The sequence below is a fragment of the Dendrobates tinctorius genome, unplaced genomic scaffold, assembly GCF_039654945.1.
Source record: "Dendrobates tinctorius isolate UK_male_01 unplaced genomic scaffold, ASM3965494v1 ptg000143l, whole genome shotgun sequence".
In the NCBI taxonomy this organism is placed as follows: Eukaryota; Metazoa; Chordata; class Amphibia; order Anura; family Dendrobatidae; genus Dendrobates; species Dendrobates tinctorius.
The window spans coordinates 17,470,622-17,486,951 of record NW_027361810.1 but is presented as its reverse complement, the minus strand read 5'-3'; the positions used below and the strand labels follow the sequence as shown (position 1 = coordinate 17,486,951).

General features: G+C 40.3%; 1 protein-coding gene across 1 annotated transcript in view; it reads left to right on the top strand.

Moving 5' to 3' along the window:
* Positions 1-16,330, top strand: part of LRP1B (LDL receptor related protein 1B) — a 1,871,059-nt gene that overhangs the window by 1,645,255 nt on the left and 209,474 nt on the right. Inside the window, exon 61 of the mRNA XM_073545568.1 lies at positions 12,659-12,847. Within this exon, the coding sequence (XP_073401669.1) occupies positions 12,659-12,847 (189 nt within the window). The remainder of the gene's footprint in view (positions 1-12,658; positions 12,848-16,330) is intronic.

Genomic DNA, 16,330 nt, shown 5'->3' with positions numbered 1-16,330 from the left:
AAATATCGGAATGAAAATAAACCCTTTCTTTCCTTGCACATCCAGTTCGGGAGGGGCGAAGAGTGTGGGTGGTGCGTGGGTGGAGACTGTGCGTGTGTGTGTGTGCAGGCGGGGTCTGTACTGGCCTCTCGGGGTCTGTGCGGGCCTGCCGGGGGTCCGTGTGGGCCTGCCGGGGGTCCGTGCGGGCCTGCCGGGGGTCCGTGTGGGCCTGCCGGGGGTCTGTGCGGGCCTGCCGGGGGTTGTGTGTGTGTGCAGGCATCATCCGATGGGACTACAAGTCCCATCGGGCTATGCCTGCTACAATGACAGTGATTGACACATTAGCCAATGATGGAACAGTAGTAGTCCCATCATCCGGCTAATGTGTTGAATGTAAAAAAAAACAAAAAACATACATACTACATACATACATCATATATACTGCATTCATACAACATACATACATACTACATACATACTACATATCTACTACATTCATACAACATACAGTGCCTACAAGTAGTATTCAACCCCCTGCAGATTTAGCAGGTTTGATAAGATGCAAATAAGTTAGAGCCTTCAAACTTCACACAAGAGCAGGATTTATTAACAGATGCATAAATCTTACAAACCAAAAAGTTATGTTGCTCAGTTAAATTTTAATAAATTTTCAACATAAAAGTGTGGGTCAATTATTATTCAACCCCTAGGTTTAATATTTTGTGGAATAACCCTTGTTTGCAATTACAGCTAATAATCGTCTTTTATAAGACCTGATCAGGCCGGCACAGGTCTCTGGAGTTATCTTGGCCCACTCCTCCATGCAGATCTTCTCCAAGTTATCTAGGTTCTTTGGGTGTCTCATGTGGACTTTAATCTTGAGCTCCTTCCACAAGTTTTCAATTGGGTTAAGGTCAGGAGACTGACTAGGCCACTCCAACACCTTGATTTTTTGCCTCTTGAACCAGGCCTTGGTTTTGTTGGCTGTGTGCTTTGGGTCGTTGTCTTGTTGGAAGATGAAATGACGACCCATCTTAAGATCCTTGATGGAGGAGCGGAGGTTCTTGGCCAAAATCTCCAGGTAGGCCGTGCTATCCATCTTCCCATGGATGCGGACCAGATGGCCAGGCCCCTTGGCTGAGAAACAGCCCCACAGCATGATGCTGCCACCACCATGCTTGACTGTAGGGATGGTATTCTTGGGGTCGTATGCAGTGCCATCCAGTCTCCAAACGTCACGTGTGTGGTTGGCACCAAAGATCCCGATCTTGGTCTCATCAGACCAGAGAACCTTGAACCAGTCTGTCTCAGAGTCCTCCAAGTGATCATGAGCAAACTGTAGATGAGCCTTGACATGACGCTTTGAAAGTAAAGGTACCTTATGGGCTTGTCTGGAACGGAGACCATTGTGGTGGAGTACGTTACTTATGGTATTGACTGAGACCAATGTCCCCACTGCCATGAGATCTTCCCGGAGCTCCTTCCTTGTTGTCCTTGGGTTAGCCTTGACTCTTCGGACAAGCCTGGCCTCGGCACGGGAGGAAACTTTCAAAGGCTGTCCAGGCCGTGGAAGGCTAACAGTAGTTCCATAAGCCTTCCACTTCCGGATGATGCTCCCAACAGTGGAGACAGGTAGGCCCAACTCCTTGGAAAGGGTTTTATACCCCTTGCCAGCCTTGTGACCCTCCATGATCTTGTCTCTGATGGCCTTGGAATGCTCCTTTGTCTTTCCCATGTTGACCATGTATGAGTGCTGTTCACAAGTTTGGGGAGGGTCTTAAATAGTCAGAAAAGGCTGGAAAAAGAGATAATTAATCCAAACATGTGAAGCTCATTGTTCTTTGTGCCTGAAATACTTCTTAATACTTTAGGGGAACCAAACAGAATTGTGGTGGTTTGAGGGGTTGAATAATAAATGACCCTCTGAATAAACTTTTCACAATTTAAAAAAAAATTAAACAAAGAAATAACATTCTTTTTTGCTGCAGTGCATTTCACACTTCCAGGCTGATCTACAGTCCAAATGTCACAATGCCAAGTTAATTCCGAATGTGTAAACCTGCTAAATCTGCAGGGGGTTGAATACTACTTGTAGGCACTGTACATACATACATACTACATATATAATACATTCATACAACATACATACTACATAATACATACATACTACATATATACTACATTCATACAACATACATACATACTACATACATACTACATATATACTACATTCATACATACATACTACATACTACATATATACTACATTCATACAACATACATACTACATATATACTACATTCATGCAACATACATACATACTACATACATGCTACATATATACTACATTCATACAACATACATACATAGTACATACTACATACATACAACATACATAAAACATGCTACAGACATACAACATACATGCTACATACAATACATTCATACATTCATACAATACATACATATAGACATACAGTACATATAACATAGAGTACATATTCACCATCACTTGTCACTTTGATCCCCGAAGCCAGTGTCATCTGTAAAAAATATTAAAATAACAAACAACCAATATACTCCCTGATCCGCAGAAATCCACGAGTGTCCCACGACGATCTCCCATGGAGAACAGCAGCATCAGCTGATGCGACTGCTCTCTAGGGGCTTCAGGAATACAATGACGGGAGATAGGTATCCTTCCGCACTGTTTTCCTCCGCCACTGTAAAGAAATAGTCCCTAGTCTCACTTTTGGCATTGCTGTGTGAGGAAGTTCCCACGCAGCTTTTGCCATAAAGTGAGACCAGTGAACTATAGCAACCTTTCAGTGATGCACTGCAGGAGATCATCGTGGGACACTCGTGGATTTCTGCAGATCAGGGAGTATATTGCCTGTTTGTTATTTTAATATTTTTTACAGTGAGATGACACTGGCTTCGGGGATCAAAGTGACAAGTGATGGTGAGTATGTACTCTGTTATATGTACTGTATGTCTATATGTATGTATTGTATGAATGTATTGTATGTAGTATGTATGTATGTATGTTGTATGTATGTAGCATGTTGTATGTATGTAGTATGTATGTATGCATGTTGCATGAATGTAGTATATATGTAGTATATATGTATTATGTAGTACATATGTATGTTGTATGAATGAAGTATATATGTAGTATGTATGTAGTATGTATGTTGTATGAATGTAGTATGTATGTATGTTGTATGAATGTACTATATATGCATTATGTAGTATGTGTGTATGCTGTATGAATGTAGTATATATGTAGTATGTATTTAGTATGTATGTTGTATGAATGTAGTATATATGAAGTATGTATGTATGTTGTATGAATGTAGTATGTATGTAGTATGTAAGTAGTATGTACTGTGTGTAGTATGTATGTTTTTTTTTTTACATTAGCCAGATGATGGGTCTACTACTGTCCCATCATTGGCTAATGTGTCAATCACTGTCATTGTAGCAGGCATAGCCCGATGGGACTTGTAGTCCCATCGGACCATGCCTGCACACACACACAACCCCCAGCAAGCCCGCACAGACCCCCGGCATGCCCGCACAGGCCCCCGGCAGCCCACACAGACCCCCGGCAGGCCCGCACAGACCCCCGGCAGGCCCGCACAGACCGCGCATCATGATGACATAATTTCAGCAGCCAATAACAGCCATGCCATTAGTTAACATGGCTAACACAACTGGCTCATTGCATTATGGGAACTTCCGATTCCGGTATTCGATATTGTAAAAATATCAGAACTCTGTATCGGAACTCCGATACAGCGAATATCGGCCGATACCCGATATTTGCAGTATCGGAATGCTCAACACTATCAGCGAGGTCTTCTCTCCAATAGAGTATAAGCTCTTATGGTCAGGGGGTTCTTCTCTCTTCCTTTCTTTCTCCTGTAGGGTATAAGCTCTTATGGTCAGCAGGTTCCTCTCTCTTCCTTTCTTTCTTCAGTAGGGTGAAAGTGTAAAGGGGTTAAGTAAAAATGTTCCTTGTTGTATTTATTACTCTTTGCTAATTGGTACTGCTACATGTTTACATGTATTTCCCCACATATGAATTGATACTGCTACCCCTTCTGGGTATTACCATCGTTTTGTCTTCACGCTTTACTGTATTATTGCGTTTACTTGCACATAGTTGTGATAGTGTTTACTGCATTTCGTGTTTGTCACTTATAGCATAGAGAAAGCGTAGTGCTCTTGGTTGGACACTAGAGGGGGGCACTCTAGTACATAGAACAGTTAGTGGGGATAGGGTTAAGAGTAGGAGGGACTGCCGGGAATTAAGGTTAGAGGAAAAGGGAAGTTAGTTCAGACGTGGCCACGGTGCTCAAAGTGTTCTCATGGGATATAGGCTCAGGACGGCTCGGCAGCCACTTAACATTAAGCAGCGACAGCCCACGTTATCCACGGCCACTGTACATCATTGCAGTGGGCCAGTACAGTAGAGAGAAGATGTGGTGACTCATAGCCTGGGTGGATGCCTTTAGGTCGGGAGTCGGTTGGAGCGAGAAACAGAAGGATGCTGAAGCTTTGCAGGGAGCGGTACAAACGGGCCGGATGCTTTTCCAGGGGCAGCTAAACCGGATGGCGGATGATTTCAAGTCTGAGGTGAAACAGGCAGAAGGAATTGTCATCAGATTAGGCCAGGAAGAAGCTGGGAAGCAGTCTAAGACGGTCCAGTCCGGACGTGTGCCGTGTAGAAGTGTCAGCAAAGCAGGGAAAGCTGAGGAAGCAAGTAAAGATGAATGTGTATCCCATGATGTGCCAACTGTGTATATATTGTGTGAAGTTATCAGTAAAGAAACTTCAATTTACTATGGACTGTGTCTCAATTACTGGAAGTCGCATGGGAGAGGGGCCATCGCCACTTGGGAAGTGCCCAGGGGGACCCGAACCTGGAGATGCAGGTACGCTGAGCAGTGGATTACAGTTTTCTGTGAGGGAAGGTCGGGACACGGGTGCTTCAGTGTCTCTGGCCTTTTTTTTCTCCTTTTTTTGTATTTTCTCTAAAATAAGACATCTCGTTCTACTGTAAACCTTTTCACCTGGAAATGATAACATTAATTCACTTTCACTGTAGTAAATCAAGATAATATTTTTTCCCATCTGGTGATGCTCTATAATTTTGTAAAATAAATTAAAAAAAAAAAAAAAAAATTTGTATTGATCTTTTATTTTAACATTTCTTCTATGATTCTATCAATGTCCCTAATAGATACTGTATATTTTTAATATGTTACCATTTTCAACCTTTCTTCTCTAATACCGAAACATTTTTTGCTATGTTTGAGAGCCAATCTAATTACCTCCGTACAGGCTGATACAGAACCATACAAGCGATACAAGATTATATTGCAAAGTATTAAAAGCAATTAGGGAAAGGCGATGAAAAAAAAATGCAAAAAAAAAATTCAACAACCGTTTTTATTGTTCATGCGTTATCAATGAGCTTTAGGCCAGGCACCCGCCATCCTTTTTTACGTTTTTATGCACGTTGGACGTTGTGTATTTTATGGGTTGCTACTTTATAACAATAGAAAAGAGCTATTGTTTACAACACAATAAAAGCTAAAGGCAAGCAGAAAAGTAAAGCCAGTTACCATAGGGATCTATCTCAACCAGTAAAACATTGAATTATATTGCCTTTTCCAGGAGGCTTGACAGCTAGGATGATAATCACCGCACAGAGCTGGAACTCCACAGAAACCAACAATTATAACACATTTTGACATAATGGATATCAGCTTTTATAATATTTTCTGCTAATGTGTCTAACTTCTAGTACTATTTTCTCCAGCTCGGAATAAGTGTGACATTAGATACAATGTCAGTTAATAAATATGATTCCGTGTAGATATTGTTGCATAATACAGTGCAATTAATGGAAAATAACTGTGTAAAAAGTTTGTAAGGGGAAAAAAAAAAAAAAATAGTTATTTTCCAATGGTTTTTCCTTGCTTTTGACTTTGGTAGATGGTTTTATGACAACTCATAAAAAAGAATGAAGCGTGATCTTGCTATAGTTTATGGATTGTTTGGGTTGGGCGACCAATTTTTTTTTGGGTCTCCTGTAAAAAAATCTTCTTTTTTTTCCTACTTACTATTGGACCCTTCAAGCACTGAATAAGTTAGTAGTATCATTGTATGGGAGCCCAGCCGGATGCAGATGTATTCAGACTAGGGATGAGCGAGCATACTTGTTAGGATGCGGTACTGAGACATGCAGTGGATACTGTGTCTGGAGGCACATCATGCCCCATCTACTGGCTAACACAAGGCTGTGGGATGGATCTCCCCAGTAAACAGCATACGCGCATATTTTGCCCCATCTACTTGCTTCTATAAGCATACTACAACAGGCAGTGGGACGGAACACTCCAATTAAGAGCACATGAATCTTCACAATAGGTTTATTACCTATTACCATGTATTTGGTACAGTACGTAACTGAAGGTCAAAATTTGACCGAAACTTTTTTTACGTACTACAATAAATATTCTTCTGAATATCCTAAAGTTGAGTGTTAGGTTTACAAGTTTTTCCATCAACTCCTTGACTTGCATGGCCGTGTGTGATCCAAATATCTAATCAAACTCAAGCATGCTGTTACTTTTTTCGTGAGACCAGGTTGGTCCACGAAAGAAAAAAAAAATTGGCCATATCAACGGCCCCATAGAATAACATTGGTCCAAGTGTAATCCATCAAATCATACTTATGGTCACGTGAATGAGCCATTGGGATAGGACATTAATAAAAAAAGTATTGGCCAACTCCATTAATTCGTTCTCCATGGGACTTCTGGAGATATCTGTTTGGACCTCCACTGATTTCAAGGACGGATGATAACTTTTAATGATGGAAGCAACTCTTTAATTTTCCTGTCAGTCGCAGTTTTATTTGACAAATAGGTCAATATCTACAAACTACATTGTCATCATACCGATGAACCGCCATCAACAACATAAACTTTCACCACTTCCAATCCTTCAAACTTTTCCTCTAATTCTTCTTAACTCCTTAACGAAGACTTTATTTTTTCTTAATAGATTTGTTACTAAAGGAAAAGTCGAATTTCCGCAGAGGCTTTTCAGATCTGTACATATTCTTAAATTGATATATTTTCTACTGTTTAAGCTTCGGCTGGAATACTTAAACAGATATGCCCGGTCTATCTTTGAATAACAAGTCAACTGGTGAAAAGTAATTTAGTCTGTTGGATGAAAGTCAGATCTTGTTATTAGACAAGTAACATTGGCATCAGAATACTAATTTGTCGTCAAGATTCCTGCGGTTAACGGCAAACTTTTTTGTAATTAACTTTCGACTTGGAATTTAAGCCCAATAAAAAAAGAAAATAAAGTAGATTTTTTTTCTCTCCGATCTTAGGAGAAAGCATCCCTTAGTCTATAAACTGAAGATTTACAAGAGCTTTTGTTATTATTAGAAGAGGTTTTATGATACAAAACTTTTTTTTTTTTAATGTCGTAGCGGTGCTTCATTATGACATGACAGCAGTAGGTCCGAAATGAGTTGTTGATATTCATACACCATAAAAGCTCAGGGATGTTTTGGCGTCTCATATAAGTTGTTTTATGGTAGTGAAAGTTTTGCCTTGTTCAGACCTCGTTAAATTGGATCTCAAAAAGCAAATTGTAGAATTATTGTACGGAGAAGATTTTTATTGCTAACAAAAAAGAATGATGCAGTTTTTTTAAAAAACCTTTACTATATTATTTTCCAATAATGCAGATTATTTCAATTTCTTTAAGGATTATCTTATTAAAAATTGGATTGTCTGATCATACATGGGTAAAATTGCAAAATACTTGTAAAAACAATCGACATTGTAATTTACTTGTTATTAAAAATCCTTTCTATTTTCAAGAAGGGAGGGAATTTTAGTTTTATTGTTTACCGTTCATTGCCCAGGTTACCTGCCACTGCTGCATTCTTTCAGAGGTGGCCGTTCTAAGCAAGAAGAACAGCGCTTACAAACTGCTTTCTATGAAATTTGGAAGCGCTGCTCTGAAGCTGGCTGGATCTCCGCCTCCGCCTGCAGGATCAGAATTGTCAATCAATCCAGATCCTTCACTCTTGGCCATAATGGATGGTTGTTACAAAGAGTCTCTCTCACTCTGGAAGACATGTTCCTGTTCTGCAATACAAAGACAAGCTACTGATTGTTTAATTTCCCCTGTGGAGGCACTGCAGGGAAATTAAACACTGGGAGCCAGGTTTCCCCACATATTGCAGCTAAACACTGGGGGGGTGCAGCAGTGATTACTTTGGGATCTGATTATTAAGGATAGTCCACAGCCAGCAACGTTTTAATTCCCCTATTGACATGTCATGTACAGTTACGTCATATGCCAACTCTCTGACTTTGATGCAGGCTCACAAGCTGAGCCCGCATGTTTCCTGACAGATGATGGCTGTGTCATACAGCAATCATCTGCCTCAAACAGCCACGGATGTGATGGAGCTCCACCTGTGCTGTTAACTTGTTGAATGCTATTTAATGGTGGTGGGGCGCTTCATTCTATGAACCCATCGGCGCTCCCATGATGTGATCACTAGGTTCTGATGCGTTTCCATAACAGCCGGGATTCTGTTGTAGAACTCCGTGCCTGTGAAATCAGGTTGTGCCTGGCATTCATAGGAGATTGTGATTTCTGCTATTCATAGTAATACTGTCGTATTGGTATATATAGTAGAAGCAATCAGACAATCATAAATTCAAGTCCCCTAAGGGGACGAGCAAATACAGTTAAATGTGAAAAAAAAACATTTTTAAAAATTTGAAAAAAAAACTATACATTTTGGCATCATCTTAATTATACCGAAATGGAGAATCATATTTTCAGGTTAGTTTTACCGGATAATGTGCACAGCAAATAAAAAAAACGCCAAAGAGAATTACAGAATTGCGCCTTTTTAGTGATTTTGACATACTTGGAATTTTTTCTCTGCTTTTCAGAGCATCATATGATAAAATGAAAGGTGTCATTCAAAAAGCACACAACTCTTCTTTCAAAAAACAAGTCCTCATACAGCTTTGTAGCTGAAACAATAAAAAAGTTATAGGTCTTGAAAGAAGGGGAAAGAAGAGAAAGTGCAAAAATGGAAAATCACCTCGTCAGGAAGGGGTTAACATTTGTCATAGAAGAAATCGTCATGCCTATGGTACCAAAAAGATTGTGATCAACTAATTAAAATAGTTTTTTAATTAATTACTTATTTTTAACGTGTAATTGTAATTTGTTTTTGTATCTGATGGCTTATGAATGATAACGGCACCTAAGTGCACATTTTGAGAATATCTCATTGTGAATGGAGAGAGGACCTGACATCGTGAAAGGAGAGAGGACCTGACATGCACGTTTTTCTAGCTAGATCCCTTCTTGGGATTTTTAAAAATAAGTGAGCACACTTTGAGTATTTTCCGAACTCCCATAGAAGTTTGTGGAAGTATCGGCGCACAATGGACCCTCTCTTCTTTCACAATGATGCATGCACTGCCAAATTTCCATATTTAATAGTAGAAAATTGATTTATTTTTTCTTTTAAATTGGTGCAGATCCTAAAGGTGGGCTGTGTTGGCGCCGGGATTCTTCCACTGTCTGGTGCAGTGTTCTTCCATTCAGGCCCAACCTCTGGGATTGTTGCTTTGCACAGGCGTCTGTCCCAGTGTATTGCACTGCTTTGTAGCATCCATGTGGTTACTGCTGGCTCTCCAGCTAAGTCTATGGTGACCAGTGGTATACAGAGGCAGCCCTACCCTCTAGAGTCCAGAAATCATCTTACTGAGCATGTCCCTTATGTGGCGCCTTCTCATTGGTGCTCAGATGCTGACTGCTCTGGTGATGTGGCAGCTCTGGATTGACCTATGGGTGACGCCCCATCGGACTGGGTGTTAGTGTTTGGGGTGGAGCCTAGAGCATAAAAGGCTTCCAGTGCTGCACGCGGGCATGCTAGCATCATTTATGTTTTGGTGTGTGCAGGTGGATACGCTATCACTCGATTTGCACGCGTGCGTCGCTCTAATACCAGTGACTGTTTGTCTAGGCAGGTAGTGTAGGGTGAGAAACCCCCGCTTGGCTTAGCATCTGTTTCCGTCTTGTGTGCGGTTAGCACAGCTGAGTTACAGAGCAAGACCAACCCTTAGCCTAGACTATCCTGGGAGAATGATAGGGTTCCACACCTAGTGTCCTATTTACTTTTACCCCTGAGGGTTTAACAGGGTATTGCACACTTCTTATTCTTCAGTGCCTCTCGGTGGTTAGCTGAGTTTGATACTTATATTTTTTAGTGCTGCGTGGTGGTTACATCTCTGCACAGTGGACCCCGGGTTGCGATTGCACCTTATTTACTTTATTTAGTGCAATCCAACAACCCTAACAGGCTGTGAGCCTATCATACAACTCTGAACTAATCTATGGATATGTCATAAATAACATTTTATGGATATGAAAATTACACTTTATCCCCTTTTTGACATGTTACAAAAATGTATGCCACATGTCCGATTTAGGTGCATGAAGTGGGCACAAGAACTGAGTCTGCTCCATACAAAATATATGTCAGCTGTGTAAGGCTGGTTTCACACTTGCGTTCAGGAGGGCTGCGGATGGCTGCCTACTTCCTCCTTTCTTCCTCCCTGAAGCTCTGCCTACTTCTGTAGGTGTCCTGTTTTTCCCTGCGTACCTGTCTTTAACATTGGGTACGCAGGGACATGCGTTGTATACGGATGCATCCACATGCGGCGATTTGCCGTGTGCGGCGACGGCTCGGAAACGCAAAATTTTGCGTTTCAGTGCGGTCGCCGCACATGTCAAATTGCCGCATGCGGACACATCTGCATACAATGCATGTCCCTGCGTACCCAATGTTAAAGACAGGTACGCAGGGAAAAACAGGACACCTACAGAAGTAGGCGGAGCATAGGCAGAGCTTCAGGGAGGAAGTAGGCAGCCATCCACAGCCCTCCTGAACGCAAGTGTGAAACTAGCCTAATTCAGCCAGCACCTGCCTATATCTTCAGCACTCATAGTTTGCCAAATCACTGCTTTTGAACCCTATAATATCTATGAAAACAGCATTTATCTTAATTCCCAAAATGCACTTCTTTAGATGCCCAAAACCACTCAACATCCCACCCCAACAATATGTATTGGCCGAGTGCTAATGGCTTGCAATGTCACAGTATAAGATTAATTATCCCGTACATTAAACTTAATGAAGGTAAAAAAAAGCATAGAAATGCCAAAATTTCTGTTTTTATTTTTTGCTGTACCTCTTGTAAAAGTATCATAAAAAATGCTTGAAACGTCATGTACCCCGAAATGGTAAAATAAAATTGTCAGCTCGCATTAATATAAAAAGCCCTCATTAGAAATCCCTTGACCAAAAAATAAGAAGGTTAAAGATCTAAAAAAAAATTGACAGAAGCAAACATTTTCTTTAAATTTAAACTCTAAAAAAAAGTTTGCGACTTTTGTATGGCTGATGTGAAGAATCATGTTGCCAAATAAATGAGCCAAGGTGGAAAACGGTGGAATTACATTTTTTTTCATCATTTCACCCCTCTAGGATTTTTTTCCCATTTTTCAGTACATTAGTTGATAAAATGAATGGTGTCAATCAAAATTACAACTCGTCCGGCAGAAAAACAAACAAAAAACAATCCCTCATACGGCTATGTCAATTGAAGTTATGAGTCCAGGAATAAAGGCAGGGAAAAGCAAAAGTGCAAAAAAAAATAAAAAATCACCAGTTAAGTTCAAGAAGGGGTTAAAAAAAGGGATTATTTAAACCAGGCAATTCTTGGAAATATTTGATTCCAAATGTCAGGGTATGTTCCCACGGGCAGAAACCGGCAGTGCTTTGGATGCCACACATGTCCGCTCTGTCCAAAGCGCAGCCGGCTTTTGAACGGCAGGTGATTATGCATGTGTTTATTGAAACTTGCAGAATCACCGCGTCCTATACATTGAATGGTGATATTTATCTTGCGGAGACTGAGCATCTCCGCAAGATAAATAGACTTGCTGCGATCTGGAAAGACGCGTCGCATGTCCGGTTACGCAGGGATGCCGGAGGCGTCCCTGCACGCATAGTGGAGATGGGATATCATGAAATCCCATCCACTATGCTGTAACATCTGGCCGCTGTACGAAGCATCCAACCCGCAGTGTTTACTGACCGTGGGAACATACCCTAAGAGTTTATTTTAAATAAACAAACAACACAAAATAGAAAGTATGCTCTTTTTTAAGAAAAACAAACTTTTAAAAGCAAGATACAGATCCTGTAAATGCCAGTTGTCGTAGTATAGCAGTATCCTTACAATTACGATATCGCTGTTATACGGTTAAGAGTAATGACTTTTCCACGTAAGCCCTAAGTGTCTCTTTAATATTTAACATGCCATTTGTTTTGTAGGCTGTAATTCAGGTAATGTCCTTGTTAGCTAAAGCCGGTCATTTTCCTCCCAGTGGTTGGCCGCAGACAACCTTAGTGGTTTTTGCGTTCAATTCTGGATATTGGAGTCGGTACAGCCAGAAAGCTTGTCACCGTAATGACTCATAAGACATTATGTAGCGGTTGCATCTGTTGTCTCATTAATCTTATCATTTCTGATTACAGTCCCCAACCAAGAGATCCAGGGCGTGATAGCATTAACGTTGTTTGAAGACTACATCTACTGGACAGACGGCAAAACCAAGTCACTGAGCCGAGCCCACAAAACCTCTGGAGCAGACAAGACCCTACTGCTTAACTCTTGGCATACCATATCGGATATTGAAGTTTACCACACTTATCGACAGCCCGATGGTGATTATCACTTTCATGTTACTTCGTACCCTTTGTTTCATTTGCGTCTTCAAGCAATTTGCATGATGCTGGGACATAGTTATTTTTCAAAAAGTTTTCAAAGAAGTTCTTTGGAACATGCACTTGACCCTTTTGCCCTGGGGAAATCTGGCTCCAAGAGAGGGAACTCATTATAATTTATAGCGAAGTATAGTAGAAGGAAAAGCTTTTTTGAAAGGGTAATTGGGAATTTGTAAATATCAAAATTAAAAAATAAGACTTTTGCCAACTTTAAAATACAGATGGCACTTATCTCTCCACCTCAAGAGGATACATTCCTTTCACTTACATTTTTACTTTGGAAAAAAAATAGAAAAATGAAGGAAAGAAAATAAAATAAATTACAACCCAACATGTTTGAAGGGGACTTGGGTACAGGGGGGTAATATGACTCCGATTAATTCTGCATCAGGAGTTGAGTTGTGCTGGTGATGTTACATCTACAGATATTTGCATGATACCTGCGGCTCGTGCATGTGAATCATCAAATATATATATATATAACCAGGGTTAGTCCCAACATTTAAAGAAGTACTCCCATCAAAGTTTTTATCCTTTTAATATATCTCAGTCACCATATTATACAGCACTGTGTACTTACAATTGCTCATTTTGCCTTTCTACTCAGTTCATTCTTCTTTTTTCGTTGCTCTATGTAGAAACATGAAGGCTTTGGCCACTGCATTGATTATTCCCCTCTTCAACTCCTGACCCAGCTCCTTCACTCCTCCCCTTTCCAGGGACTTTTACAGTGATGACTCAAGCAGGAAAAATAGACATCCTGTTTATACATAGAGCTTAGAAGGATTCAGCTAGTCAGTTTGTAATCATGTGATTTCACAGACCTAATGGAAAAGAGAAGAATTCTCTGGGTAGAAAGAAAAAAATAGGAATTGTAGGTACACATTGATATATAGTATTATGAGTGCAATATATTAAAAGGATGCAAATTTGATGGGAGGATGAGGAGGAGTGCTACTTTAAAGTCAACCTTTACACAAAAATAGGTGACAACTTGCATTTTGGTGGGATGAAACTGCTGGTTAAACCTACCATCCCAAGAACAGAGGTCTGATGCGTTCTATCGGATTGGAGTGGTGGCCACATATTCATACCACCGCTCTATTTATTCTCATTCATTGTCTAAGACTCTTCCAGAGATAACGAAGCCATTAACTTTAACGTAAAAAACTCTTAAAGTAAAGAGTCATAGTTTAGTTCAAAATGACACCGATGAGATGCAGAGCAGAAAGGGATGTGATCCTGCACCGAAAAAGAAAGCCTGCCTCGCAGCTCCATCAGCTAAAAAAAAGTAATAGGGCATAAAAATACTATATTCTGTTTAAGTATATTAAATAATAATTTTTTCAAGGTGTATCCTAAGAAAAACTATATTGAATAAGCAGTAATAATACTGATCATATAATGAAGGTAATAGATGCAAAATGTAAAATGTAATAAAAAAGGTTTTTTGTTTTTTTTTCAGAATTCCAAAATGTTAGTTCGAGAAGACCAACATTGCTTGTTTCCATAAAGGGGTGTTCCCTATTGCTACATTTATCACATCTACACATGTTTTATAGAACTAATAGGACAGTTATCTCTGTCAAATATGCACATCACTGCTCCTTTCCCATAGGGGACTTTAAGGGATCCCTATTCTTGGGATCGATAAGGTCCCAGGAATTGGACTTTTAGCAATTATACAGTTATCACTAGCGATGAGCAGATTGTTTGAAATTGGAATTTGCTGGTTCACACAAATTTCCCCCGGAAGTTTGATTTTTCATACGCCACAAGATGAAAGTTTCTTATAATAATCTGGAGTCTCTCCACACATCAGAGCATAATAAACATAAGATGTAAAAAAACAAAAAAGTCCTGATACCTCACCTCTCCCACTGCTCATTGCCCGCCGTCCGTTGATTGGAACCTTTGCTTTCAGCCTTCGTTCAACTCATCTGCTTGTTCTTCACCATAGACCAGGACTTCGGACTTTAACCAGACCTCTGGGGTTCTGTCGCTTTGTCAGATCACCACATCACAACTTACGGCATGCAGTAACCCTTAGTATGTGGTCATGGCCAGAAGTCCCAGCTCAGTAGTGAAGAACAGGCAGATGAGGGTCTTGATGGCTGAAAGAAGAGGCCCTGAGAATCATAAGGCATGCAACACCCAAGGTGGACAGGGAGTTGAGCAGTAAGATGAGTTTTATGCTTTTTTCTTTTTAGTTACTTTTTTCCATCAGGACATTTATTTATTTTTTTCCATCTTCTTGAATCGAATTGCAAAGAATTCAAATTTACATGGAACAGCAAATTTTAGGAAATTTGACTCAAACTCGATCCTTTTGCAGATCAATACGCTCATCTCTATTTATCATCTCTCTTGTGAAGTTAATGTATTAAATGGGAAATTTCTTTTAAATGATAAATAGTAGTTGCTTACAGCTATCACTAGGGGAGCTAAAAAGCTAGCTGCAGACCTTTTTAATAATTGAGTTTAATGTAAATTTAGTGAGCAGTAACAGAAATTGAAACATTGTGATAAAAATATGGATCCCAAACCAAAACTAGTCAGTACAAAATCTAATGAAAACTCCATCTTATTGTATGCCATTACTGAAATCACTTATCACTTGTGCTGAGTGGGAAGCAGTGATTTAATAACTGACAAATGCAATTATTACAGCAATGTGGTCCAGTCTGTAAGGCTAGGTTTTTGGTTAGAGTTAAGGTTAGAGTTAAGGTTAGAGTTAGGGTTAGAGTTAGGGTTAGAGTTAGGGTTAGAGTTAGGGTTAGGGTTAGAGTTAGGGTTAGTTCTGTTTTTGTATGCAATTACAGAAACTGCTTGTACTGAGTTAAAAGCAGTGTTTGGCTCACCTGTTGAGATGAATCCCCTAAGTCTTATGTTCGGGTAAGTACACAAACCCTGGGGCTCGAATGCAGCAAGCAGGAAGGCACATGGGCAGCGGGGACTTAACACTCTCAGTTGCAGCAGGACAGATGCAATGGATCCCAGCAGTGTTTTATCAGGAGTTTGTCACTGGAGGACTATTTTTCTCATGCCAAGCAGTCTGGCTAATCTGTGTAACCCCGCCCCCACCACTGATTGGCAGCTTGGTCCAGTGCACAATGTACACAGAATGCTGCCAGTCAGTGGTGTGGGTGGGGCTTATAAACAACTCAGCATTCTGTGCACTGCTACATCTACAGCAGATAAAACATGCATTCAATCAAAACTACACCAAACAGCCAAGTAATAGTGACACATTACTGGAATCAGGCTCTTGGTCCATCAATTGAGCTGCCCTCAGTTTACATAGCAAAAACCTAAAGACAGATTCCCCTTAAGGTTGGGATTAAGGTGTGCTCTGTTTTCTTGTATATAATTGCAGAACTCACTTATACTGTATGAAAATCGGACATATATAAATCAATAGGC